At 40.6% G+C, this 26,862-nt stretch overlaps 1 protein-coding gene and 1 long non-coding RNA gene across 2 annotated transcripts; one reads left to right on the top strand and one right to left on the bottom strand.

Moving 5' to 3' along the window:
• The first annotated feature begins 6 nt into the window (after positions 1 to 6).
• LOC115104846 (myosin-7-like) lies at positions 7 to 14,669 on the top strand. The gene is made up of 40 exons (XM_029626174.2): positions 7 to 71; positions 202 to 243; positions 1,250 to 1,458; positions 1,783 to 1,926; positions 2,018 to 2,174; positions 2,264 to 2,291; positions 2,382 to 2,487; positions 2,637 to 2,729; positions 3,150 to 3,213; positions 3,302 to 3,400; positions 3,809 to 3,912; positions 4,091 to 4,229; positions 4,325 to 4,443; positions 4,648 to 4,797; positions 4,892 to 5,062; positions 5,228 to 5,537; positions 5,634 to 5,707; positions 5,896 to 6,101; positions 6,201 to 6,324; positions 6,845 to 6,981; positions 7,071 to 7,326; positions 7,539 to 7,781; positions 7,864 to 8,040; positions 8,138 to 8,283; positions 8,359 to 8,449; positions 8,538 to 8,927; positions 9,032 to 9,158; positions 9,256 to 9,374; positions 9,461 to 9,657; positions 10,434 to 10,617; positions 11,275 to 11,440; positions 11,739 to 11,863; positions 11,946 to 12,254; positions 12,362 to 12,565; positions 12,667 to 12,963; positions 13,115 to 13,219; positions 13,319 to 13,414; positions 13,533 to 13,667; positions 13,994 to 14,042; positions 14,542 to 14,669. The coding sequence occupies exons 3-39, from the start codon at positions 1,258 to 1,260 to the stop codon at positions 14,012 to 14,014; spliced, it is 5,814 nt and encodes a 1,937-aa protein (XP_029482034.1). The 5' UTR covers positions 7 to 71; positions 202 to 243; positions 1,250 to 1,257; the 3' UTR covers positions 14,015 to 14,042; positions 14,542 to 14,669.
• On the bottom strand, positions 13,119 to 19,256 carry LOC115104848 (uncharacterized). The gene is made up of 2 exons (XR_010460447.1): positions 19,002 to 19,256; positions 13,119 to 15,647 (listed from the first exon to the last, which is right to left on the bottom strand). It is a non-coding gene; the product is annotated as an uncharacterized LOC115104848 (long non-coding RNA).
• Between the last annotated feature and the right edge of the window lie 7,606 nt (positions 19,257 to 26,862).

The following is a 26,862-nucleotide window of genomic DNA, read 5'->3' as shown; positions in this document are numbered from 1 at the left end:
CACTCTATAAAGAGTGATGGAGACCAGGGGAGACAGACCAGGGGAGACACAAGGCACTGGACATCCTGAAGGTAAGCATATAGAGGCAGTCTGCCGAGGAGGGCAAAGATAATCATCACAGGACCAAACAATTGTCATTACCACATTTAAACTGGCAAGTTGATTGATATTGGTCTTTATATTAGTCTATTTCATTCTCAGTAGAGATCCTTTCCAACGTATCCAGGGTGTGACCAACAACAGGTAAGAATCATAATCCTCTAAAGTAGGGGTTCTACTACATGCCTCCTAGTGGTTTAATGTGTTTCATGAAAACTATTGACAGTTTTCCAAATTCTTATTCTAATGCCATTTTTTATTTTGGTCTGTACTCATCAATCTAGTCAACTTGTATATGATGCATAATACGTCTTTCCGTATAGTAATTACATGTAGTCAGTGTCATCACTAACACAAGCTGTAGATTTGAGCTACAGTGGACCTGGCTACTTTTGGTCTGGTGTGAACCTCACATGTTTTGGTTTATTTTCAGTGTGTTATTGGTTTGCTGACCTTCATATTGTTCAGATAGTCTTATCAATCTAGGGTTCTAAATCTGGTAGCCCACCGGTGTTCTGACACGACACCATTTTTTAAAGCTATTATTTAAAGGTTCTATTGGTCTGCCATGCTACAGAATACTACTCACATAAACAGTATATACATACAGTGATACTAATATTTCAATTGATTTAGGTCTTTAAAATAATAATAATTTAAGTATTAAGGCTAATTTACAAGTATAGTGTAGAGAATCATTGTACTATCTAAAACGATGTAAAATAACTTTATATTTTCAGCTTTTTGAAGCTGTAGAAAACTGAAAGTAAAATACACAAAAACAAAACTTAAGAACGGGAAGCATAGAAATAGTGCATATAGAACAGCTTCCTAGCCTTGCTTTCAATGATCATGACATATCTATAACACATATTTCTATGTTAATTTGGTTGGGTCGCCCAAAAAGTGACATATTGCAGCTTTAAGTTTGAGAACAGTTTGTTATGAGAATCCTAGCATACAACACACCTTGGCAACAGTGAGAAGACAGCCACATGTAAATCTATAGTTTAGTAAATGTAACCTAATAATATATACACAAATACATACATATCTACAACAAATACATTATATTATTCCAACTCAAACCTGGTACTGTGTGTAATATATACATATGTATGTGTCCAATGCTCTTTTTCTGTCTGCACAGATTTAAGAATGGGGGACGCGTTGATGGCAGAGTTTGGGGGCGCAGCTTCCTATCTGCGTAAGTCAGACAAGGAGCGTATGGAATGCCAGACTAGACCCTTTGACATAAAGAGAGAGTGCTATGTGCCAGACCCTGAGGTTGAGTATGTCAAGGCCACAATCACCAGCAGAGATGGGGCTAAAGTCACCGTTGATACTGAGTTTGGAAAGGTAAATATTTTGGGGAAAAGCATTTCTGAAAATATATGACCTGGAGAAAATCACAAGATAATACATTTTCTGCTAGGATAACTCTATGATTGATGAACAGTTAGTTATAAACTGAATTGAGTTATGCGCTTTACTGTTGACTATAAACATTCTTCTCACAAGAGATAACAATGAGCAGAATCCTGACTTGAGATCTTTAACTTTTATGCAAATCAGGCATTACATGTCAATTGATAATTTGTGAAAAATCAAGATAGGATTTGTGTCAAAAGTGAATACCTCTTCACTTTGAAAACAATATCATTTAATTTGCCCATCTTTCAGACTGTTACTGTGAAGGAGGATGACGTTCACCCCCAGAACCCGCCAAAGTTTGATAAAATTGAGGACATGGCGATGTTCACCTTCCTGCACGAGCCTGCTGTGCTGTTTAACCTCAAAGAGCGTTACGCAGCCTGGATGATCTACGTAAGTCAAGCCTGACTGCTAATATCTCCATTAAATCAAACATTCATTCAAATGAATGAAACTAAATCTGCATCTCCCTCGTCTTCCACAGACCTACTCAGGGCTGTTCTGTGTCACTGTCAACCCCTACAAGTGGCTGCCAGTGTACGATCAGTCTGTTGTCAATGCATACAGAGGCAAGAAGAGGACAGAAGCTCCTCCTCACATCTTCTCCATCTCTGACAATGCCTACCAGTACATGTTGTCAGGTAAAATATCACTTTTCCTTTTCATCTACATTGGCATATCAAATCATTTTTGTGTAATGATACATTTACTGATACTTCTCTTTCAACAGACAGGGAAAATCAGTCTGTTCTTATCACGTAAGTACATCAACCAAAGGTTATATTGATTTGAGGCTATTTATGATTAAGATCAATTCTGAGACATCAACATTTGTATTTCAATCCCAGCGGAGAATCCGGTGCTGGAAAGACTGTGAACACCAAGAGGGTCATCCAGTATTTTGCCAGCATTGCTGCTGTCGGCGGAAAGAAGAGCGCTGCAGAAGAAAAAAAGGTCAATAGAATGCAAATGTTCATCATTATCAATCCCAAATGAAACATTCTTCATGGCTGGATGAGCATATGTTGACAAAATCAAATTTTATTAATGTAGTATTGGTGTTCATTGCAGCATTTTCACACTGTATGGATGTTGGTTTCTAGGGGACACTGGAGGATCAAATCATCCAGGCCAATCCTGCCCTGGAGGCTTTTGGTAATGCCAAGACCATCAGGAATGACAACTCCTCTCGATTCGTAAGTTTGGTCTTTGTTTGCAGTCAAAAGACCATTCAAATCTTATCCTATATTTGAATCTTATCTGTTATCTTCTCGGTTTGAATTTTACAAGGATAATAATTTTATTAGGATCCCCATTAGTTGATGTCATGACGTCAGCTAATCTTCCTCGGGTCCATCAGCTAATCTTCCCTTTGGGACTGTATGTGTGCAACAGACCTGGGTTTAAATACTATTTGTTGTTTCTTTCAAATACTTTGTGTTTGATCGAGTCTGCCTAGAGTGTGAAAGGTGTGATTTAAACTTTTGAGACTATTCCATCAGTTCCACTACACCACGCAAGCTCAATCAAGCACACCTATTCAAAAAGAAAACAACTACTACTTGAACCCAGATCTGGTGTGCTCATTCATTTCTGCTTTTGACAATAACTTACAGGGTAAATTCATCCGAATTCATTTTGGAGTCACTGGGAAGCTTTCGTCTGCTGACATTGAGACTTGTGAGTACAATAGTATAATTGCTCAGAATTGAAGGTCTCTTTGACAGGAAAAACATTAATACCAAAAGCACTTTTCCATACTGATCAGATCTACTGGAGAAGTCACGTGTAACTTTCCAGCTCAAGGCTGAGAGAGATTATCACATCTTCTACCAGATCCTGTCCCAAAAGAAACCAGAACTGCTGGGTGAGTATTACATCATCAAACACTACTGAGCAGGCTTAAGGTCTAATTCTGAATTCAACTGAGAACTACTGATTACAGTGGGGTACAGATTTATTGGATCCCATGATAAAGATGAGCAAAACAAATACTGTAATACAAATACTTAGCTACATTTGTTTTATTATATACATTTTATACTAATTCAATTGCTCAGAGAAAGAGATTTTGTTTAACAAAATCCTTGTGAGGACAACGACACTGAGCCTTTTTCTAAAATGACATTGGGAGGGATCTTAGACCAGCGGTTCTCAAACTGTTGGGTGCGCCCTGGTCGGTAGGGGGGGGGGGGGGGGGCCTTACACTATATTATGTTATGGCCTATACCACAGCCTGAACACAAATCAAACTGTGCTGTTCGATTATTTTCAGAGATGCTACTCATCACCAGCAATCCCTATGACTACGCCTTCATCTCCCAAGGAGAGATTGCTGTAACTTCCATTAATGATGCAGATGAGCTAATGGCTACTGATGTGAGTAAAATATGTTCATGAACACTGTATGTGCTTGGAAGTAAGCATTTCACAGCAAGGTCTACACCTGTTGTATTCAGGGCATGTGAACAAATAAAATGTGATTTGATTTTGATTTATTCCACTTATATCCAACTCTTTTTCCAATACAAAAAAATTGCTTTTATTTCGAAACTAGGATGCCTTTAATGTGCTTGGATTCTCCCAAGAAGAGATTAATGGCATTTATAAGCTGACTGGGGCCATCATGCACTACGGCAACCTGAAGTTCAAGAATAAGCAGCGGGAGGAGCAAGCAGAGGCAGATGGCACTGAGGGTGAGCACTGATTAAATACCTCTCACTTTAACATAATATTTGAAAAATCTGACAATCAGAGTGCCTCCTCCAACCATAAAACTTTGCCTTTCCAGATATTGACAAAGCTGCATATCTGATGGGCCTGAACTCTGCTGACCTGGTCAAGGGGCTGTGTCACCCAAGAGTCAAAGTAGGAAATGAGTGGGTCACCAAAGGTCAGAGTGTCGACCAGGTGAGTCTCAAAAAAGTTTTACATTTCCAGGAGATAATAATTTTGAGCATAAAACTTCTGTCTAGAGTTGCTAATATGTTCATGCCTGTGATTCCTCATTGACGATGCCTTTTAGTCCAAGGCCTGATATGTGTCTGGGAAACTGTCCCTATGCGTATATGTGGAGTCTATGTTTTGGTAAATTATTTTCTCAACATTTTGTAGGTTTACTACTCCATTGGTGCACTGGCAAAGAAAATTTATGAGAACATGTTCCTCTGGATGGTGATAAGAATCAATCTTACACTGGACACAAAGAACGCTCGCCAGCACTACATTGGTGTGCTGGACATTGCCGGCTTTGAGATCTTTGATGTGAGTGTTTGATGTACATTTTATAAATAGGACACGTCAAAAAACCATTCATCTGAAACATTACAGCTGAAGTAACTGTAAACTTCTATTTCAGTTCAACACTTTTGAGCAGCTGTGCATCAACTTCACTAATGAGAAGCTGCAACAGTTCTTCAACCACCACATGTTTGTGCTGGAGCAGGAAGAGTATAAGAAAGAGGGCATCGTCTGGGAGTTCATTGACTTCGGCATGGACTTGGCTGCCTGCATTGACCTCATTGAAAGGGTTGGTGTCTTCAGTTTCGCAGTAGTTTAATTTATATGATTGAATCTTTTGAGATTTCAAACATTACATGGGCAATCTTTATAAATGTGCTTCAACAACAAATTATTCTCATATTTATGATTTTGCCTTAGTATTCATTTATTTTAATTCATTTTTCCCTTTCAGCCCATGGGTATCATGTCCATCCTTGAAGAGGAGTGCATGTTCCCCAAGGCCAGTGATTCTACATTCAAAGCTAAGCTGTATGAGAACCATCTGGGCAAAAATGCATGCTTCCAGAAGCCTAGGATTATTAAGGGTAGACCAGAGGCACATTTCTCCCTGGTTCACTATGCTGGCATTGTTGACTACAACATTGGTAACTGGCTGGTGAAGAACAAGGACCCGCTGAATGAGACTGTGGTCGGACTGTTCCAGAAGTCAAGTCTTAAGTTCCTGGCCAACCTCTTTGTGAGCTATGCTGGTGCAGAAGGAGGTACTATGTGTTTTTATCGGCAAAGACTACAAACCACAGAAATAAATACAAATGTACATGACAATAATATATTTAATTGATGTCATTATCATACAGCACCTGAAGAAAAAGCGGCTGGAGGAAAGAAGAAGAAAGGCTCTTCCTTCCAGACTGTGTCTGCATTGCACAGGGTAGATCTGACTTTAAATCAATATACTTCTGATGTTTTCAAATGGCAAAAAATAACAAATGTATTATATTTGTGCTAAATTTGACATGTCAGTTTGTTGTGGATTGGCATGATAGCATTAAATGCCGTTATGACTCGTGAGGTACTGGGAGTCATTTATGGAAAATTCTACATTTGTCATACTTACAGGAGAACTTGGGTAAACTCATGACCAACTTGAGGTCTACTCACCCCCACTTTGTGCGTTGCCTCATCCCCAACGAGACCAAGACTCCTGGGGCCATGGAGAATCCTCTGGTCATGCACCAGCTGCGCTGTAACGGTGTGCTGGAAGGCATCAGGATCTGCAGAAAGGGCTTCCCCAACAGGATCCTGTATGCTGACTTCAAACAAAGGTACAAATCATTATGCATTTCCTGTCCAAAATAAATTCAACTGTTTACCTATTCAGGTGTTCCATTTTTGAAGATAATTGCTTTCTGATTTAAATTCAGATACCGCATCCTCAATCCAAATGCTATCCCTGAGGGTCAGTTCATTGACAACATGAAGGCAGCAGAAAAACTGCTAGGCTCTCTGGACATTGACCACACCCAGTACAGATTAGGACACACTAAGGTACGTTCCCTAAATAGATGAAAAGCAATTAGACCTGTTGGACCAGCAGCAATTACGGGGTCCAAGCAGTATATTACCACTAGGTTTACCTGATAAATGCCTGTTGAAATAACTGATGATATACCACTGAGCATGCTTTCTACATATCATCTGTCTCTAGGGGAAATGGATCAAGTCAAGAAATGCAAATATTTACCATGTAGTAGATCCATATCTGGCTTTACATAAGATATCAAAAGCATTGTGGCCATACTGTTAGAGATAGACTTTCTGCACATTTTTTTTCACTCTCGGTCATGCTGGGACAGAAGTTGTAAAATCAATTGCACATGACAAGGCCAACTTGTGGTCAAATTTGTGCCATTTTCACAGAGGCAAGAAATTAGCCTTCTAAACTACTACGTTTTGTAAATCTGGGAGATACCACATTCAAGTTATTTATGGTCAACTGGCAGAAAAATACAATCGTACAAATACAAGACAATCCATGCACCAAAGTATGGCCTTGGTTTATCATTAGGTGTTCTTCAAGGCTGGTCTCCTGGGTACCCTTGAGGAGATGAGAGATGACCGTCTCGCTCTTATCATCACTGGAATGCAGGCCCGATCACGTGGTCTACTTGCCAGAATTGAGTTCCAGAAAATTGTTGACCGCAGGTTGGAATAAGAGTAGATAAAACTTCTGCAGACAATATGGTGGAGGTGGAAAAGGGTGTATAAAAAGCTACTTCTGTTCCATTTCACAGGGACGCCTTGCTTGTGATCCAATGGAACATTCGTGCCTTCATGGGTGTCAAGAATTGGCCCTGGATGAAGATGTTCTTTAAGATTAAACCTCTGCTGAAGTCAGCAGAGACTGAGAAGGAGATGGCGAACATGAAGGAAGAATTCCTGAAGCTTAAAGAGGCTTATGCTAAAAGTGAAGCCCGTAGAAAGGAGCTGGAAGAGAAGATGGTCTCCCTTATCCAAGAGAAGAATGACCTGCAGATTGCTGTCCAAACTGTGAGTAACTTTAACTGCACCACAGTTACTTTTCTGCGCTCACATCCTTTGTCAGAATTGCCTTAGCGAACTAGAGAAATGTAAAAACAGAGAAAGAGGAGACATGATTTGCTAAATAGGTATGTACAATCAGCGGAGTCTCCAAATATTTTGCCACCAGACTTCTGAGCTTTGGAGAATTTGATACTTACAATATATTGACACATTGACAGTCAGAAGACACTATTGGTGATGCTGAAGAAAGATGTGAGGGTCTGATCAAGAGCAAAATCCAGCTTGAGGCCAAATCCAAAGAGCTGACAGAAAGACTGGAGGATGAGGAGGAGATGAATTCAGAGCTGACTGCTAAGAAAAGGAAGCTGGAAGATGAGTGCTCAGAACTCAAGAAGGACATTGATGATCTGGAGCTCACTCTGGCTAAAGTGGAGAAGGAAAAGCATGCCACAGAGAACAAGGTAAAAGTTGTTCTTCATTATTGTATTGTTAAAACTCCAATTGATTGTTTTGGATGAAAACGTAACGACATTGTTTCCTTAGGTTAAAAACCTGACTGAAGAGATGGCAGCTCTGGATGAAATCATTGCCAAGCTGACCAAGGAGAAGAAGGCTCTGCAGGAGGCTCATCAGCAAACGTTGGATGACCTGCAGAGTGAGGAGGACAAGGTCAACACGCTGACCAAGGCCAAAGCCAAACTGGAACAGCAAGTTGATGATGTGAGTATTAAATATGAATTCATAAAAAATTACAACAAAATAAGTAATATCCTAAAATAGCCTACAGCACAATATTGTTTAATATATCCTTTATCAGCTTGAAGGGTCTCTGGAGCAAGAAAAGAAGGTGAGGATGGACCTTGAGAGAGCCAAAAGAAAGCTGGAAGGAGACTTGAAGTTGACCCAGGAGAGCCTAATGGACCTGGAGAACGACAAGCAGCAACTGGAGGAGAGGATGAAGAAGTAAGATCACAACCCACAAAATCTAATGAATAATTCCTTTACAGAAAGGTCTAAAATGTGTGCTTTACTTATCAGGAAGGATTTTGAGACGAGCCAACTCATCAGCAAGATTGAGGATGAGCAGGCCATGAGTGCCCAACTTCAGAAGAAACTGAAGGAGCTGCAGGTATTTTAATAGTATTGTTGAAAAGTCATTGTGTTACACTTGTTTATGTTCTGTTCTTACCAAAACATTTCAATTCCAACCATTTCAGGCCCGCATTGAAGAGCTGGAGGAAGAGCTTGAGGCTGAGAGAGCTGCCCGTGCCAAGGTGGAGAAACAGAGGGCAGACTTGTCCAGAGAGCTGGAAGAGATCAGTGAGAGGCTGGAGGAAGCAGGTGGAGCCACTGCTGCCCAGATTGAGATGAACAAGAAAAGGGAGTCTGAGTTTCAGAAGGTGCGCAGAGACCTTGAAGAGGCTACTCTGCAGCATGAGGCTACAGCTGCCACTCTGAGGAAGAAAAATGCTGACAGTGTGGCTGACCTGGGAGAGCAGATTGACAACCTTCAGAGAGTGAAGCAGAAGCTGGAGAAGGAGAAGAGTGAGCTCAGGCTGGAGTTGGACGATGTGGTCTCCAACATGGAGCAGATTGTCAAGTCTAAAGTATGTGGTATCACTAAGCAATCAAAACGTGTTATCTGCACATGTTTTAAATGATGCAATCTAGTGATGGTGTTCTGTCATTCAAAAAACAAATCTGTTTTTAGACAAACTTGGAGAAAATGTGCCGCACTCTCGAGGACCAGATGAGTGAATACAGGACGAAAGCTGAGGAAGGACAGCGATCCATCAATGATTTCACCATGCAGAAAGCAAAGCTTCAAACTGAGAATGGTATATTAACAAATAATCTGGACATTCACATGAACAGCAACAACAAATAACCAAATAAGTAATATAATTTGAAATAATTAGAATTGCATTAAAACAGGTGAACTTGCCAGACAGCTGGAGGAGAAGGACTCTCTGGTCTCCCAACTGACCAGAGGTAAGCAGTCCAACGTTCAACAGATTGAAGACCTCAAGAGACAACTAGAGGAGGAAGTCAAGGTATTTATACTAAAAATGCAGTGTCAATAATCAACTTCATTTAACCTCCGACATAATTTGATTCTTTACAAAAATGTCCTTACCAGGCAAAGAACGCACTTGCCCATGCAGTGCAGTCTGCTCGCCATGACTCAGACCTGCTGAGGGAGCAGTATGAGGAGGAGCAGGAGGCCAAGTCTGAGCTGCAGCGTGGCATGTCCAAGGCTAATGCTGAAGTGGCTCAGTGGAGAACCAAGTATGAAACTGATGCCATCCAGAAGACCGAGGAGCTTGAAGATGCAAAGTAAGGACGCTTAATTTAAATTATTATACAAAAGTATTGTAACCAATAGAATGTTATATATATGGGGGATACAGATTCAGGAATGGCTGAAGGATTGCAACATTTACCTGGTTAACTCTGCAAATAGCACTACTGGGTCATCTGAAAAGTCATAGTCAAATCGATCAATAAAATAATAACACACTTAGCAAAAATTGTTATTTTTAATTTAAAATCTGTAGAAACTAAGAGAATAGAAAGAAAGGTTCAAAACTTTTGTGAAACTTCACAACTGTATGGTGTTCAGAGATAGATGGGTGGGGTTGAGGGTAGCTGAAAGATGGGACTGAAAACAAACAAAACATAACTAATGTAAAATATACTGTGTCTGTAAAATGTATATATAAGATGGAAGTAGGAGCCTAAGTGTTGTTGTTGTCGTCCATTAGTTTACTCCAATTAGGGGAGGGATGGTAGGGTTGGGGGAAAATAATAAACAAACACATATTTAAAAAATATATACATTAAATAATATATCTTAAAAAAAAAAGATTTATGGGGGATTGGAAAGTATGCAGACAATTACATTGATAGAAGCCACAATCTATTTGCAATATTGAAGCTTACAAAAAAAAGCAAGGTTTCTGTCTTACATTTAAGGCCATTCAACCTTGGCTGAATTAGTGACCCACAAAAGTACATGATGAATGATACATAGATTACCTGATATAGAACCATTAAATATCAGACAGAAAAAAGGCAGATGTCTTAAATGTTTCTCATCTATGTCAATCCAGGAAAAAGCTGGCTCAGCGTCTGCAGGATGCAGAGGAGGCTGTGGAAGCTGTTAATGCTAAATGCTCCTCCCTGGAGAAGACTAAACACAGACTCCAGAATGAGATTGAAGATCTCATGGTGGATGTGGAGAGATCCAATGCATCTGCTGCCGCTCTGGACAAAAAGCAAAGGAACTTCGACAAGGTAGAAAATTAATTGTAGACAAGTCCAATTAGCCTTCCTATTAGTCTTCATTACCACTGTGATTATTATTTAACCCTGTTGGTCATCTATGAACATTTGAACATCTTGGCAATGTTCTGTTATAATCTCCACCCGGCACAGCCAGAAGAGGACTGGCCACCCCTCATAGCCTGGTTCCTCTCTAGGTTTCTTCCTATGTTCTGGCCTTTCTAGGGAGTTTTTCCTAGCCACCCTGCTTCTTACACCTGCATTGCTTGCTGTTTGGGGTTTTAGGCTGGATTTCTGTACAGCACTTTGAGATATCAGCTGATGTAAGAAGGGCTTTATAAATACATTTGATTGATTATAGTACATAATAGGGACAGCATGTAGACTAGTGGTTAGAGAAGCAGGCCTTGAATCCCAGCTCAGATGAGAAAATCTGGCGTTGAATTCGCCGACAACCAGAAGGTTGCTGTCATCATCCTACATACCCTCGAGCAAGGCACTTCACCCCTATAATTGCTCCAGGGGAGTTGCACTGCGGCTGACCCATTGCATTCTGCCCGTGTTTTCTCGGGGGCTTAGGTTGTGAGCATCGTTCTTCTGTAAGTTAATGGACAATAAAGTACCTCTTATCCTAATCATATACTGTATTGAAACCACTTACGTGTCCAGGTCCTGGCTGAGTGGAAGCAGAAGTTTGAAGAGTCTCAGACTGAGCTAGAGAGCTCCCAGAAAGAGGCCAGATCTCTCAGCACTGAACTCTTCAAACTCAAGAACTCCTATGAGGAATCTCTGGATCATCTAGAGACGATGAAGAGAGAGAACAAGAACCTTCAAGGTCAGAGAATGTGCATTATTGCCTATATAACTTAGTTAATTAAAGATTGATAGGTTATAGAGATCACAAAAATATTGTAGTTATTAGGCTTGGGTGTTTTTTCATATGTATCGTATACCGGGTCATTTTGAAATACCGATGGTATGATTTTCAATACTGTAAATGTAACTATCTAAGATGTGCCAAATAAATATGCAATAACGGTAATACCGTATACCCCAGCATGAACATCTAGATACAGCCCAACCCTACTAGTTGTCACAAAAAGATTCTGATGTAAAATTATATTTTTCCACAGAGGAAATTTCTGACCTGACTGAGCAACTTGGTGAGGGAGGAAAGAGCATCCATGAGCTGGAGAAAATCCGTAAACAGCTGGAGCAGGAGAAGGCTGAGATACAGTCTGCTTTAGAGGAAGCTGAGGTAAGAAAACATTTACAGATAGTGAAAGTTTCAGAATTGAATTGTAAAATCTTCTAAACTATGGGTGGCTGTGTTCTCATAGGGCTCCCTAGAGCATGAGGAGGGCAAGATCATGAGAGCACAGCTGGAGTTCAATCAGGTCAAAGCTGACATTGAACGGAAGCTGGTGGAGAAGGATGAGGAGATGGAGATGAATAAGAGGAACCAGCAGAGAGTGGTGGATACCCTGCAAAGCTCCCTGGAGTCAGAGACTCGCAGCAGGAATGAAGCTCTCAGGCTGAAGAAGAAGATGGAGGGAGATCTCAATGAGATGGAGATCCAGCTCAGCCAGGCCAACAGGCAGGCAGCAGAGGCCCAGAAGCAACTTAAGGGTCTTCATTCCCATCTGAAGGTAACACCTCCACAACATTGTGAATTAAAAACATTGATTGTGCCTTCACAAAAAGCCAAACCACACTGTGAAACAAAATATAGTAAAATCATAAATTCTCTCTACAGGATTCTCAAATGCAGCTGGATGATGCTCTTCGTGGCAATGATGATCTGAAGGAGAACATTGCTATTGTAGAGAGACGCAACAACCTGATGCAGGCTGAACTGGATGAGCTGAGAGCCATGGTGGAGCAGACTGAGAGAGGCCGCAAACTGGCTGAGCAGGAACTGCTGGATGTTAGTGAGAGAGTTCAGCTGCTGCACTCACAGGTAAGACGGTAATAGATAACAATTCGTGTTCTCCTTAAAATGTCTGCGATTTGAGATTTGCTGAGGTTATATTAAAAGGAATTTGTCATATATATGTGTAGAACACCAGCCTGTTGAGCCAGAAGAAGAAGCTAGAGGGTGACACATCCCAGCTTCAGAATGAAGTGGAGGAGGCTGTGCAGGAGTGCAGAAATGCTGAGGAAAAGGCCAAAAAGGCCATTACTGATGCTGCCATGATGGCAGAGGAGCTGAAGAAGGAGCAGGACACCAGTTCTCATCTGGAGCGCATGAAAAAGAACATGGAGCAGACCATCAAGGACCTGCAGCACCGCCTGGATGAAGCTGAACAAATTGCCATGAAAGGTGGCAAGAAGCAGATCCAGAAGCTGGAGTCCAGAGTAAGTGTCTGAGGCCCAGCTACATAATCTTCTATTAATTCTAAATCATTTTTTCATATTTATAGTCATATTTCTAGCTTTAATATTAAAAGCAGTGGTAACTAACAACGTAAATTGAATTAATGTGTTAACATTCATAATTTCTTTCTAGGTGAGGGAGCTAGAGAGTGAAGTGGAAATGGAGCAAAGGAGGAGCAGTGATGCTGTGAAAGGTGTCCGTAAATATGAGAGACGCATCAAGGAGCTCACCTACCAGGTACATCACATATTTTAATTTGACAGTGCATTATTAACATGCTAAGAATCAAATGCAAGACACACAAATTACATTTTTTTCCTTTCTTTTTGGGTACAGACTGAGGAAGACCGTAAGAATTTGTCCCGTCTTCAGGACCTGGTGGACAAACTGCAGCTGAAGGTCAAATCCTACAAGAGAACTTCAGAGGAGGCTGTAAGTAGAAAATGTTCCATCATCCAACTAATACATCTGTAATTCTCAAATTGTTGTTTGCAAGAAACTTAACATTATTCACAGGATTTTTAACATTCATATTTAACATTATTCACAGGAGGAACAAGCCAATTCCAGTTTGGGCAAGTTCCGCAAGATTCAGCATGAACTGGATGAGGCAGAGGAGAGGGCTGATATTGCTGAGTCTCAGGTTAACAAGATGAGAGCCAAGAGTCGTGATTCCGGCTCCAAGGTCAGTGAAGTTGCTGTTTCAATGTACATAGCTGTAATGGTTATAATTAAGCAGATTCCCATTTGTAATGTATGGCAAAATCCTCAACCTTAAATAGCTTCAATGCTAAAGTCTGGGATCTGGGACTCTGTTTAATGGTCATTTCAATTCTCTATATTCACCCATTGATTCCTGAAGAAAATAAGTAATACATTAATTATTTGTTAAATTGTTACTAAGTAACTACACCTGTTGAAGTTCCCAACTGTAAAATTTCAACCAGAGGTCACAGTATAAATGGCAGTATAAAACATTTTCTCATAATCAATCCATCTTCTCCATCACAGAAAGGAAAGGAGGAAGAGTGAGGTCAAGAGTTGTGATGTTGGCTCCCAGGTCAGTTCTTTCCATCAAAATAATTATATTGGTTTTCATTTGTCATGTATGACGACGACCCCAACATCAATATCTTTGTAAGTATTTGATGTCCAATAACCATACAACTACCTATAAAGTGTTATTCTATTATATTCTATACATTTGAATAATATTTTCTGTCATGGGTTAAAAAATGTTTTTTCAAAAGCATCATATTTATTGGTTTAAGTGGTGACTTACTGTGATGGCAAGCAACGCATTTTTATTTACTTATAAATACTAGACATTTACTTAGATAAACACTAGACATCATTGCTTCTTTAATTATTTTTGTAAAATCTTTAATTTACTAGTAAACAGTTTGTGTAATGCATGATGTTTGTAGTGTACTCTGTAAACTCAAACAAGGTGCCCCATTGTTTAATTTATAGTTGATGACCCACAGAATATTCTAAGAATGTTTTTAGTGTTCACGATAGTTAATTCAATTTGAACCTTTATCCATCTTCTGTCACAGAAATGTCATGATGAAGAGTGAAGCTCTTGGATGGACCTTACTGAAAATCTCCTGACTGTAGTGCTTTAGTTTTCTATATTCTCCATGCAACATGAGCAGAATAAAGAATAAAGTCAATTTAAAATAGGCCTTCTGTGTTTTGCTTGTTTCTATTACAAACAGGAATTCTAGACATTTTATTAGCATGAAATCAACTGTTATTTAACAAAATTAAGTAAACACTGGTTTTCATAGAATATACTGAGATTTAGGGGACCCCACAGAGAATCAGGAAAATAGACAAACATCTCTGGTGGTGCTCCTGGGCCAAATTGTGTCCCCTAAATCAGTGGCTTCCAACCAGGGGTACTAAGGACCCCTGGGGGTACTTAGCCTATCCACGGTGGGTACTTGGGAAGACTCATGAGACCATAGGCCTACTGGTCAAATGCAGGAGAGGGTACTTCAGTGGTATTCTGGCAGAGCAAAATTCAGTTTGTCGTACAGTAATCGAAAAAGGTTGGGAACTGCCCTAAATGGACAGGTACATTGTTCAGAAAATACCTAATTAGACAGAAAGTGAAACTACTACCCACACCGATGAACAATGTATTTTGTTTGCCTAAAACTTAGGATTTATGAGGTTTCATGACAATTTGATTAATATTAGATCATATTTGCATGTGACCCAACATTACATCCATGGACTATCTTTATCTACTGACAAAGGCGTTTGTTGATTTTCTCTTGAAAGAAATCAACACAGCGACAATTATGTGGCAAGTGAATTTACACAACATAAAATCACCAAAGATCGGTGGCTTAGCATCCTGTTGGCTACGTCCCCTGACACTTGTTCCCGTTCTCAAAAAATCTGTCACTGAAATTCACACTTCTACTCAATACAACACATTGAATTTAACTTCCCACTGTTCACTGTGTAATAGAATGCTGCATAGAATGGCTGATTTGCTCATATTTGCAAAGGCCTACCTGTGATCCAGGCTGAATCTCATCCGGCCGTGATTAGGAGTCCCATAGGGCGGCGCACAATTGGCCCAGCGTCATCCGGGTTAGGGCGGGGTAGGCCGTCATTGTAAATAACAATTTGTCCTCATCTGACTTGCCTATTTAATTAAAGGTAAAAAAAAACAAATAAAAAAACATTTGGCTGGAGGAATGAATATATATGCATCATGATCTGCATGTCATTGTCAGTAAGGGAAAATTGCATGAAAGCTTATTTTCTCTTCAGACACACACTTTCCCTCCTTACCTTACACCCCCCCCCCCCCCATAAACACACACACCACTCTCTCTCTCCCTCCCTCTCATAAACACACACACACCACTCTCTCTCCCTCCCTCCCTCCCTCTCATAAACACACACACCACTCTCTCTCTCTCCCTCTTATAAACACACATACCACTCTCTCTCTCTCCCTCTTATAAAACACACACCACTCTCTCTCTCTTCCTCCCTCCCTCTCATAAACACAAACACACACCACTCTCTCTCTCTCTCTCTCCCTCCCTCCCAAACACACACCACTCTCTGTCTCCCTCCCTCCCTCCCTCTCAAACACCCACACCACTCTCTCTCTCCCACACACACAACAATGACATTACTCAACTCCAAACTTTTAAAACATTAAGCAACAAACAGAATTTAAGGAGCACAAGAAACAAATGTATATATTTATAATTGTTATTTTGTTTAGGCTTACATTAGGCCTATAGTGCATTCGTAAAGTATTCAGACCCCTTGATCTTTTCCACATTTTGTTACGTTACAGCCTTATTCTAAAATGGATTCCATATTCTTTTCCCCCTCAATCTACACACAATACCCCATAAAGACAGAGGAAAACCAGATTTCTATACGTTTTTGCAATCGTATTAAAATATAACATTTACATAAGTATTCAGATCCTTTACTTAGTACTTTGTTGAAGCTCTTTTGGCAGCGATTACAGCCTCAAGTCTTCTTGGGCTACAAGCTTGGCACACCTGTATTTGGGGAGTTTCTCCAATTCTTCTCTGCAGATCCTCTTAAGCTCTGTCAGGTTGGATGGAGAGCGTCGCTGCACAACTATTTTCAGGTCTCTCCAGAGATGTACGTTCGGGTTCAAGTCCGGGCTCTGGCTGGGCCACTCAAGGACATCCTGAAGCCACTTCTGCGTTGTCCTGTTGGAAGGTGAACCTTCGCACCGCTCCGGAGCAGGTTTTCATCAATGATCTCTGTGTACTTTGCTCCATTCAGCTTTCCCTCAATCCTGACTAGTCTCCCAGTCCCTGCCGCTGAAAAACACCCCCAAAGCATGATTCTGCCACCACCATGCTTCACCTTTGGGATGGTGACACGTTTCCTCCAGACGTGACACTTGGCATTCAGGCCAAAGAGTTCAATTTTGGTTTCATCAGACCAGAGAATCTTGTTTTTCATGGTCTGAGAGTCCTTTAGGTGCCTTTTGACAAACTCCAAGCAGGCTGTCATGTACCTTTTACTGAAGAGTGGCTTCCGCCTGGCCATTCTACTATAAAGGCCTGGTTGGTGTAGTGCTGCAGAGATGGTTGTCCTTCCGGAAGGTTCTCCCATCTCCACAGAGGAACTCTGGAGCTCTGTCAGAGTGACAATCGGTTTCTTGGTCACCTCCCTGACCAAAACCCTTCTCCCCCGATTGCTCAGTTTGGCCGGGCGCCCAGCTCTAGGAAGAATTTTGGTGGTTCCAAACTTCTTCCATGTAAGAATGATGGAGGTCACTGCGTTCTTGGGGACCTTCAATACTGCAGACATTTTTTCGTACCCTACCCCAGATCTGTGTCAGAGCTCTACGGACAATTCCTTCGACCTCATGGTTTGGTTTTTGCTCTGACATGCACTTTCAACTGTGGGACCTTATATAGACAGGTGTGTGCCTTTCAAGTTGTAGAAACATCTCAAGGATGATCAATTGATCAAATCAACCGAGTTTCATAGCAAAGGGTCTGAATACTTATGTAAATAAGGCATTTCTGTTGTCTAAAATCCTTTTTTTGCATTGTCATTATGGGGTATTGTGTGTAGATTAATGAGTAAAATAATGTATTTAATCAATTTGAGAATAAGGCTGTAATGTAATTTTTTGGGTAAAAAAGTCAAGGGGTCTGAATACTTTCCAAATGCACTGTATATGAATCCTACCTTTGAAGCACATCTCATGACTAGCAGACACTTTTCCTTTCTTCCTGTGTCAACCAACAAGTTACCAGGTTGTTAGCTAGGTAACATGACTGAACAACGTTGTTTGTTATTAAGCCCATAATTATCTACCCGGGATTAGTTTAAAACGGCCCGCAACATGGTTTGTGAAATGTTCATAAATGTGTGCAAATGCCGCTAGACTTTTAAAAGTCATCTCCGCTATTATGGGGCATATTTTTGTCATATGGGTCATATTTCTTTAACCGTTTAGACTAGAAACAAGCCATGGAAGCATGACTGTTGTGAAGCAGTGCTCCATTGTCCTTCTCTGACACTCAGAGGTTGCACGACAGTGAACTTGCAAAGTCTACTCAGATTGGCCTGTGCTCTTGGTTAAAACAGGCGATGAAATTATACAATGTATCAACATTGCTTGCTTTGCACGCTGCTCCAATGTAACACATGTACAAATCTAACAGCAGAAGACTCAGCAGGGTCTGGGTCTGCATCCCCGCTGCTAAAGTCAATATTTTTTTAACTGACGGAGGAATAAATGCGCACGAGGAGTGGAGAGAAGCAGGTGAGTGAGGGCTGGTAGGGAATGCGACCTGCGCATACAAGAGACCATCAAATAAAATGGTATTTGTCACATGCGCCGAATACAACAGGTGTGGCCCTTACAATGAAATACTTACTTAACCAATAAATAATTAAATGCCCTTAACCAATAATGCAGTTTTGAGAAAAACATGTGCTAAGTAAAAAACAGATAAGTCAAAAAATAAGAAATAAAAGTAGCAAATAATTAAAGAGCAGCCGTAAAATAACAATAGCGAGGCTATATACAGGGGTTACCGGTACCGAGTCAATGTGCGGGGGACTAGTGGCTATTGCTTAAATTCAACAGAATTTATAAACAAAACTGACTTTGTAAATATTTTATAAAAGGTGCCAGGCATGTTCTTTAGATCGGTAGGGCTGAAAAATATGAAACGGTACTAAGGTATTCTGCAATGTTTGAAGTATCATGACGTTTTGGTACCGTGATATTACCGTGCTACCAGTATACACTGTAACACTAGTAGAGAGAAGCATGGAAGTAATGGAAAAAGGTACTTTAATAATTCTGTCAGTCCAGCCAAAGCAATCCGAATTAACCCCACCCAGAATTCCATAAAAATGTTAATGTCGGATAACATGTATAGCGCCTTCTTTATGAGCAAAAAAGGGAATAACACACATGATGTATTACTAACCATATTAACAGGCTAATACAGGATTTGTAAAGTTGACCCACCTCATGATAAGGATTTCAATAAGAATTCCGGTCCTCAGTGGAGCTGCACCTACAGGAATGGAATCAGATCAGACATATTCATTAAAAGAAAGGTGAGAGTGGGGCAGCAGGCCATCTTGCTCCTTCAATAAGGGAAGCACAGATGAATAAGGCCACACAAGCATGAAGTTACGGAGCGCTGCAACAGAGTGTGACTAGTGTGTGTGGTAAGGCAGATTGATTGGAAGACGAGTCTGGTCTGAACAGCTGGGGGCTGTTCCCAATTCCCTAAGCCGCATACTACGGTTGCGTGAACACTTTAGACAGCACCATTAATGACTTAAGATATATTAAGACATTCTTACAGTAGGTTCAAACAAGGCAAGGGACCTCATTGAACCTTTATTTAAGCAGGGGTCCCATTGAAACTACAGTCTCTTTTTCGTACATTACAAGACCAAGTTGTTTTTGTTTTTAAACAACCACATTTACTCAGTGAATAGGTCTTTTAGTGGTTAGAGCGTTGGGCCAGTCACCGAAAGGTTCCTGGATCGAATCCCCGAACTGACAAGGTAAAAATCTGTCGTTCTGCCCCTGAACAAGGCAGTAAACGTGGATGTTCCCCACACCTCTCTGATTCAGAGGGGTTGGGTTAAATGCGGAAGACACATTTCAGTTGAAGGCATTCAGTTGTACAACTGACTAGGTATCCCCCTTTCCCTTTCTAAGGCTTCAACGACTTACTTTGGAGCAGTCCCTCCTTTTAGATGGTGCTAAAAGGTGGCAACGCAGCTATTGACCCCTGACCTAAAACTTAACTATTTGCTTGCTGTTGTAGCCTCCTGCCCTCAAGCATAGCATCCGCATTCCCATCCTCAACTACGGTTCAATCACACGCACCAGCTGGTTCTCCAAGTGAATGCTTCTCAGAAATGTTTACTCTCTATGGCCTTGACAAGCATGCACTCGTTATAGTAAACTTGAAATAATGAATACATTCCCTCCATTCACCTTTAGTGATGCTTTCGTTCAAGGACGAACATTGCAGTAATTATTATTAGTAATGATCTTAAATTGCTTTATTTATCTCAGATATCAATGTACCTCAGAATCTGTCCATCTCAATCAGAGAAAAGCACTCAGCAACGTAATATTCCATTTTGTGCGATTTTGTGCGAATGGAGCGATTTCTCCTACCAGCTGTGCTGTTTCTCCCAGTAGCCTGCGCAGCACAGTGGTAAGTTTCTCGAAACCAAGTGAAATCGAAAAAAAAATGTCTGGACCCTTCTATAACATGCCATTTACATGAAAATTAGAGATTTGGCTTAAATATAGTGAACCAAAACAACACCACACAAACCAGCAACTTGAGTGACAGCAACAGCTACACTCCCATTATTAAAGACACCTCCTATATTAAGGGTTATAATTCAATCACAACCATACCTGTATTCTGCTTCTGTTGATGCTTCTCTATTAATTTCTTCATTACACCTTTGAAAGACGCTAATTAAAATGTAACTATAATGAGTAATATCATTGTTTAACGTTTTTTTTGGTAATAAGTCGTTAAACAATGCTTTCTAGCTGAAACAATGCTTTCTACCCTCCAAACTCGTCATTAAGCTCGAGACCCTGGGTCTCGACCCCGCCCTGTGCAACTGGGTCCTGGACTTTCTGACGGGCCGCCCCCAGGTGGTGAGGGTAGGAAACAACATCTCAACCCCACTGAACCTCAACATTGGGGCCCCACAAGGGTGCATTCTCAGCCCTCTCCTGTACTCCCTGTTCACCCATGACTGCGTGGCCATGCACACCTCCAACTCAATCATCAAGTTTGCAGACAACACTACAGAGGTAGGCTTAATTACCAACGACGACAAGACGGCCTAGAGGGAGGAGGTGAGGGCCCTCGGAGTGTGGTGTCAGGAAAATAACCTCACACTCAACGTCAACAAAACAAATGAGATGATCATGGACTTCAGGAAACAGCATACGGAGACCCCCCTATCCACATTGACGGGACAGTAGTAGAGAAGGTGGAAACTTTTAAAGTACCTCGGCGTACACATCATGGATAAACAGAAATGGTACACCCATACAGACAGCGTGGTGAAGAAGGCGCAGTAGCGCCTCTTCAACCTCAGCAGGCTGAAGAAATTTGGCTTGTCACCAAAAGCACTCACAAACTTCTACAGATGCACAATCGAGAGCATCCTGGCGGGCTGTATCACCGCCTGGTACGGCAACTGCTCCGCCCACAACCGTAAGGCTCTCCAGAGGGTAGTGAGGTCTGCACAACGCATCACCGGGGCAAACTACCTGCCCTCCAGGACACCTACTCCACCCGATGTTACAGGAAGGCCATAAAGATCATCAAGGACATCAACCACCCGAGCCACTGCCTGTTCACCCCGCTATCATCCAGAAGGCGAGGTCAGTACAGGTGCATCAAAGCTGGGACCGAGAGACTGAAAAACAGCTTCTATCTCAAGGCCATCAGACTGTTAAACAGCCACCACTAACATTGAGTGGCTGCTGCCAACACACTGACACTGACTCAACTCCAGCCACTTTAATAATGGGAATTGATGGGAAATGATGTAAATATATCACTAGCCACTTTAAACAATGCTACCTTATATAATGTTACTTACCCAAACATTATTCATCTCATATGCATACGTATATACTGTACCCTATATCATCGACTGCATCCTTATGTAATACATGTATCACTAGCCACTTTAACTATGCCACTTTGTTTACATACTCATCTCATATGTATATACTGTACTCGATACCATCTACTGTATCTTGCCTATGCTGCTCTGTACCATCACTCATTCATATATCCTTATGTACATATTCTTTATCCCCTTACACTGTGTATAAGACAGTAGTTTTGGAATTGTTAGTTAGATTACTTGTTGGTTATTACGGCATTGTCGGAACTAGAAGCACAAGCATTTCGCTACACTCGCATTAACATCTACTAACCATGTGTATGTGACAAATAAAATTTGATTTGATTTGAAACTACCTGCCCTCCAGGACACCTCCACCACCTGATGTCACAGGAAGGCCAAAAAGATAATCAAGGACAACAACCACCCGAGCCACTGCCTGTTCACCCCGCTATCATCCAGAAGGCGAGATCAGTACAGGTGCATCAAAGCTGGGACCGAGAGACTGCAAAACAGTTTCTATCTCAAGGCCATCAGACTGTTAAACAGCCATCACTAACATTGAGTGGCTGCTGCCAACATACAGACTCAAATCTCTAGCCACATTAATCATTAAAAATTGGATGTAATAAATGTATCACTAGTCACTTTAAACAATGTTTACATACCCTACATTACTCATCTCATATGTAAATACTGTACTCTATACCATCTACTGCATCTTGCCTATGCCGTTTCGGCCATCCATATATTTATATGTACATTTTCTTAATCATTCCTTTACACTTGTGTGTATAAGGTAGTTGTTATGAAATTGTTAGATTACTTGTTAGATATTACTGCACGGTCGGAACTAGAAGCACAAGCTTTTCGCTACACTCGCATTAACATCTGCTAACCATGTGTATGTGACCAATAAAATTTGATTTGAAGATGCAAATCCTACAGGCCTACACTACTCACAGTAATAGTATTTACTCTTCAATCCCAGTGCAGTCAAAAACTATATTTTCCTGTGTTTTATATATATTTCCACACTATGAGGTTGGAATTATACTGTACAATTGTTACAATTATTATGCCCTTTTAGTGTAAGAGCTGAAATGTCAGTGTGTATTGGTGGGATGGAGTTTTGGCCTGCCTGTTGACATTGGCAACAGTAAATTAGTTGATAGACCAATAAGAAAGGGAGTTCCAAACCTCTGCCAATAACAGCTAGTTTTCAGTTTTCCCCTTCCCACTCAGACCATTCCCAGACAGTCCTAGCTAAATTCTTGCTTTAAATTACTATTTTCTAAGAAGCTTTATTTGTCTATTTTTGACCATTTTAATTGAAAACAATCAAAAGGTGTTTCACTGTCACATTCTGACCATAGTTCTTTTGTGTTTTCCTTGTTTTAGTGTTGGTCAGGACGTGAGCTGGGTGGGCATTCTATGTTTTGTGTGTCTAGGTTGTTTTTCTGTGTTCGGCCTTGTATGGTTCTCAATCAGAGGCAGGTGTCGTTAGTTGTCTCTGATTGAGAATCAGACTTAGGTAGCCTGGGTTTCACTGTGTTATTTTGGGTGATTGTTTCCGTGTCTGTGTTTTACACCACCACGGTACTGTTTTCGGTTAACACATTTGTTGTTTTTGTAACTTGAAGTGTTCAGTTTGAATTTATTATTAAATAAGATGAACACTAACCACGCTGAGCTTTGGTCCTCTCCTTCAACGGAAGAAAAGCGTTACATTAACTGTTACCCAGAAATGACTTGATATTGCGATATAAAAATGTCTGCATTGGACCTTTAAACTTATTATGCATGTCTATTAATTTAATATTTCTTCTTTATGTAGTATGCTCTAGTATATTCTAATTCAAATCTGGACTTCATAGCCAGATCCTCAACTTTAAAGAAAAAAATATATACAATTAATTATCAGGTACAACATAAAACAAGCAGACCTCCAGGGAAGGATGGATTTGAATACCCCTACTCTAATAGTTTAGTAGTAGTATTCTACACTTTAATGTAGCAAGTATCACAGCTGTGTGCTGGAAAACCTTGGTATTGCATGGGTGAGGTTGTGCTGTGATGCTTATTTACATTTCCTGGCTTTTTTGGCTTTTGACCAGCCCTAACTTCTCACTGAAAACAGTTTTGGTATTCAATAACTTGGGTTTATTGACGGTGAACTGCAAAAGTTTAATTGACCAATTAGTTTGTTTAATAATCCACCAATAATGTAATCACAGGATAATATCACTACATCACAGAGCAGTTCTGATGAATATCCTGTATTTTGGAAAGCTGTTAAGTAATTGATTATTTTATAGTAGCCTTGGTTCTGCGTGTATGTTTAACCATATTTTAAGGACTTTCATGGTAGTAAATGTTTTGATAATTCATATACAATTTATTTTACATGAAATATACTGAACAAAAATACAAACACAACATGTAAAGCATTGGTCCCATGTTTCAAGAGCTGAAATAAAATGTCCCAGAAATGTTCCATACGCACAAAAAGCGTATTTCTCTGAAATTTTGTGCACAAACTTGTTTACATTCATATTAGAGAGCGTTTCTCCTTTGTCAAGAAATTCCATCCACCTAACAGGTGTGGCATATCAAGAAACTGATTAAACAGCATGATAAATACACAGCTGCACCTTGTGCTGGGTACAATAAAAGGCAACCCTAAAATGTGTACTTGTGTCACACAACACAATGCTACAGATGTCTCAAGTTTTGAAGGAGCGTACCATTGGTATGCTGATTGCAGGAATGTCCACCAGAGCTGTTGACAGATCATTTGATGTTAATTTCTCTACCATAAGCCACCTCCAACATCGTTTTAGAGAATTTGGTAGTATGTCCAACTGGCCTCACAACCACAGACCACATGTAACCACACCAGCCCAGGACCTCCACAACCACAGACCAGGTGTAACCACACCAGCCCAGGACCTCCACATCCGGCTTCTTCACCTGCGGGATCATCTGAAACCAGCTACCCGAACAGCTGATAAAACGGAGGAGTATTTCCGTCTGTAATAAAGCCCTTTTGTTTGGAGAAAACTCATTCTGGTTGGCTGGGCCTGGCTCCCCACTGGGTGGGCTGTACCCACCCGTTTATATTCTTGTTCAGTATAGTTTTGAAAAGTGTTATACTTACCTTCAATAAAAAATCTTTAAAAAATAATAACTAATACTTGAACAAAAAGAAGGTCATATTTCATCTGTTACCCTTCCTACAGGGTGAAAGTACAGGGACTGTGAAGTGACCTCCTGGGCTGCAGTTCTCCCTGTACTTCCAATTTTGTCCACTTGGGGAAGGTAGAAAATAAACTGAACTATTATCCACCTCTTTACTGGCTTCTAATGCCACTACTGGTTATCAGAACTCACAACAAATTATCTATACCAAAACGAAATGGGAGTAAGGTCCTGTAAAATAAAGGCTTTTCGTTCCGTCTTTGGGATACAGACCATGTCACTCACTAATTTCCAATTTGATAATAATAGCCACACTTATTTCTTAAAAGATGAAATCACTGCACCTACACATTGAATACCACATACTGACAGTTATGTATGAGTTACAGATAATGTCATTATGACTTACCTTGGTCAGTGCTGATTATCTTGCTAGAGGAATGTTTTTGGAGACTGCTCCTGCATTACTAGCCTACCTCATTCACTCACTCCCTGTCAGGGAGCCCACGTGCCTTGGTGAGGAAAGAGATGGTCTCAGCCTGGGGGAGCCATGGAGATGGACTGGCAGTCTGTCATTCTATGGAGAAAAAGGATGACAGGAGAATAGGTTAAGGTGAGTTCATGTGTTCAAGTACACACACACACACACACACACATACACACACACACATACCCAGCCACCAGGCCCCACACCACACACACTGAGACGGCAGTGGAGGACACAGCCACCCCTTCTCCCCTCCACACAAACACACAACAGCTGGGAATGGGACCCGTAGCAAGTCATTGAAGGGCAGGAGATGGTATGTTCAGCTTTGGAAGCTATTGCAGAACCTCAAGGCTGAAGTGAGGCACAAGGTGTGAAGTTGAAAGAGTCTAAAGGCCTCCAGTATACTATAATGCACAGGTCTTGAAGGAGGTAACACACTTTCCAGCTATGTCACCCCTACATCATCACCTTAACAGCTTGACTTTCCCCATATTGTACATGATGCCCTGACAGCTATCTTGATCTTTAACAGTGTGGCACTTACAAATCTAAGACCCCATGCCCCTTGTCTCAGCACCTTATCAGATATCCACTTAGTCTAATGGAAATTTAAAGGGAGAGAGTGGAATAGAATTAAATGTTTTTGTGAGAATAGAATTGTATTAAGACTGAGTTGATCCATAATTTACACGAAAGATGCTAATAAATAAGAGGGTAAAACTATAAAAGGCTATTTTCCAACATTTAAATGTGATATTGTCTTTGAAAGTGAAAGCTTTACGAGTATCTGGCCTGTTGGACACATTTTTTCTTGAAGGAGCACTAAATCATTATTTGTAAAATAAATAAAAAACTTTATTTCAAACTTATGTATGACGCCCTGGGTGTAAGTTTTGTTTACAACTCATGTAAGTAAGTATTTCACTGTTAGTCCACACCTGTTGTTTACGAAGCATGTGATAAATACAATTTTATTTGATTTTGAGTCCCCCAACATGAGTTGCTTGAGGAAGGTGACTTGTGTTCTTCCATTTGTGGCCTGGAAATATTTACATGAAAAGGTTGCAGCTATTACAATGTCACATGGTGAGGGCCACAGGAGAAGGAATCCAATAAGAATTTCACAGGTTTATATTTGTCCTCAAGGATAAAAAGTAGACAATGCCACGTCAACAAGATGGGGCCTAGGGTTATGCTTACAGTAGATGGGAATCTCGGCGACAATGCATAGGACAGTGACCTTGCCTTTGTGAACAAATGAGGACAGCTGCAGTTGTCTTGCAATGATTTCACACCATGCAAGAAGACTTTCATGTCATCTCAATGACCTTAAGCGATCACAACACGCAAACAACAAAAGTGTTCATAAGAGACATCCAAGTTTGTTACCAAACATTTACTAGAACATAAAATGCAAAACTCAAAAAATGACTACTCCCACTTACTGGCATTGCTGACATATTGCACCAAAACACTAAATGCAAGAGATTTCCAATGCTCAAAC

This window comes from Oncorhynchus nerka, linkage group LG22 (assembly GCF_034236695.1).
Source record: "Oncorhynchus nerka isolate Pitt River linkage group LG22, Oner_Uvic_2.0, whole genome shotgun sequence".
NCBI classification, from domain to species: Eukaryota; Metazoa; Chordata; class Actinopteri; order Salmoniformes; family Salmonidae; genus Oncorhynchus; species Oncorhynchus nerka.
This window is presented reverse-complemented; position numbering and strand designations above follow the sequence as displayed.

Coding starts and splice junctions, on each gene's coding strand:
- LOC115104846 (XM_029626174.2), top strand. CDS start 1,258: ATGGGGGACGCGTTGATGGCAGAGTTTGGGGGCGCAGCTTCCTATCTG. Junction 3,401..3,808: donor AAAGAAACCAGAACTGCTGG/GTGAGTATTACA, acceptor GATTATTTTCAG/AGATGCTACTCATCACCAGC. Junction 8,041..8,137: donor TGGAACAGCAAGTTGATGAT/GTGAGTATTAAA, acceptor ATCCTTTATCAG/CTTGAAGGGTCTCTGGAGCA.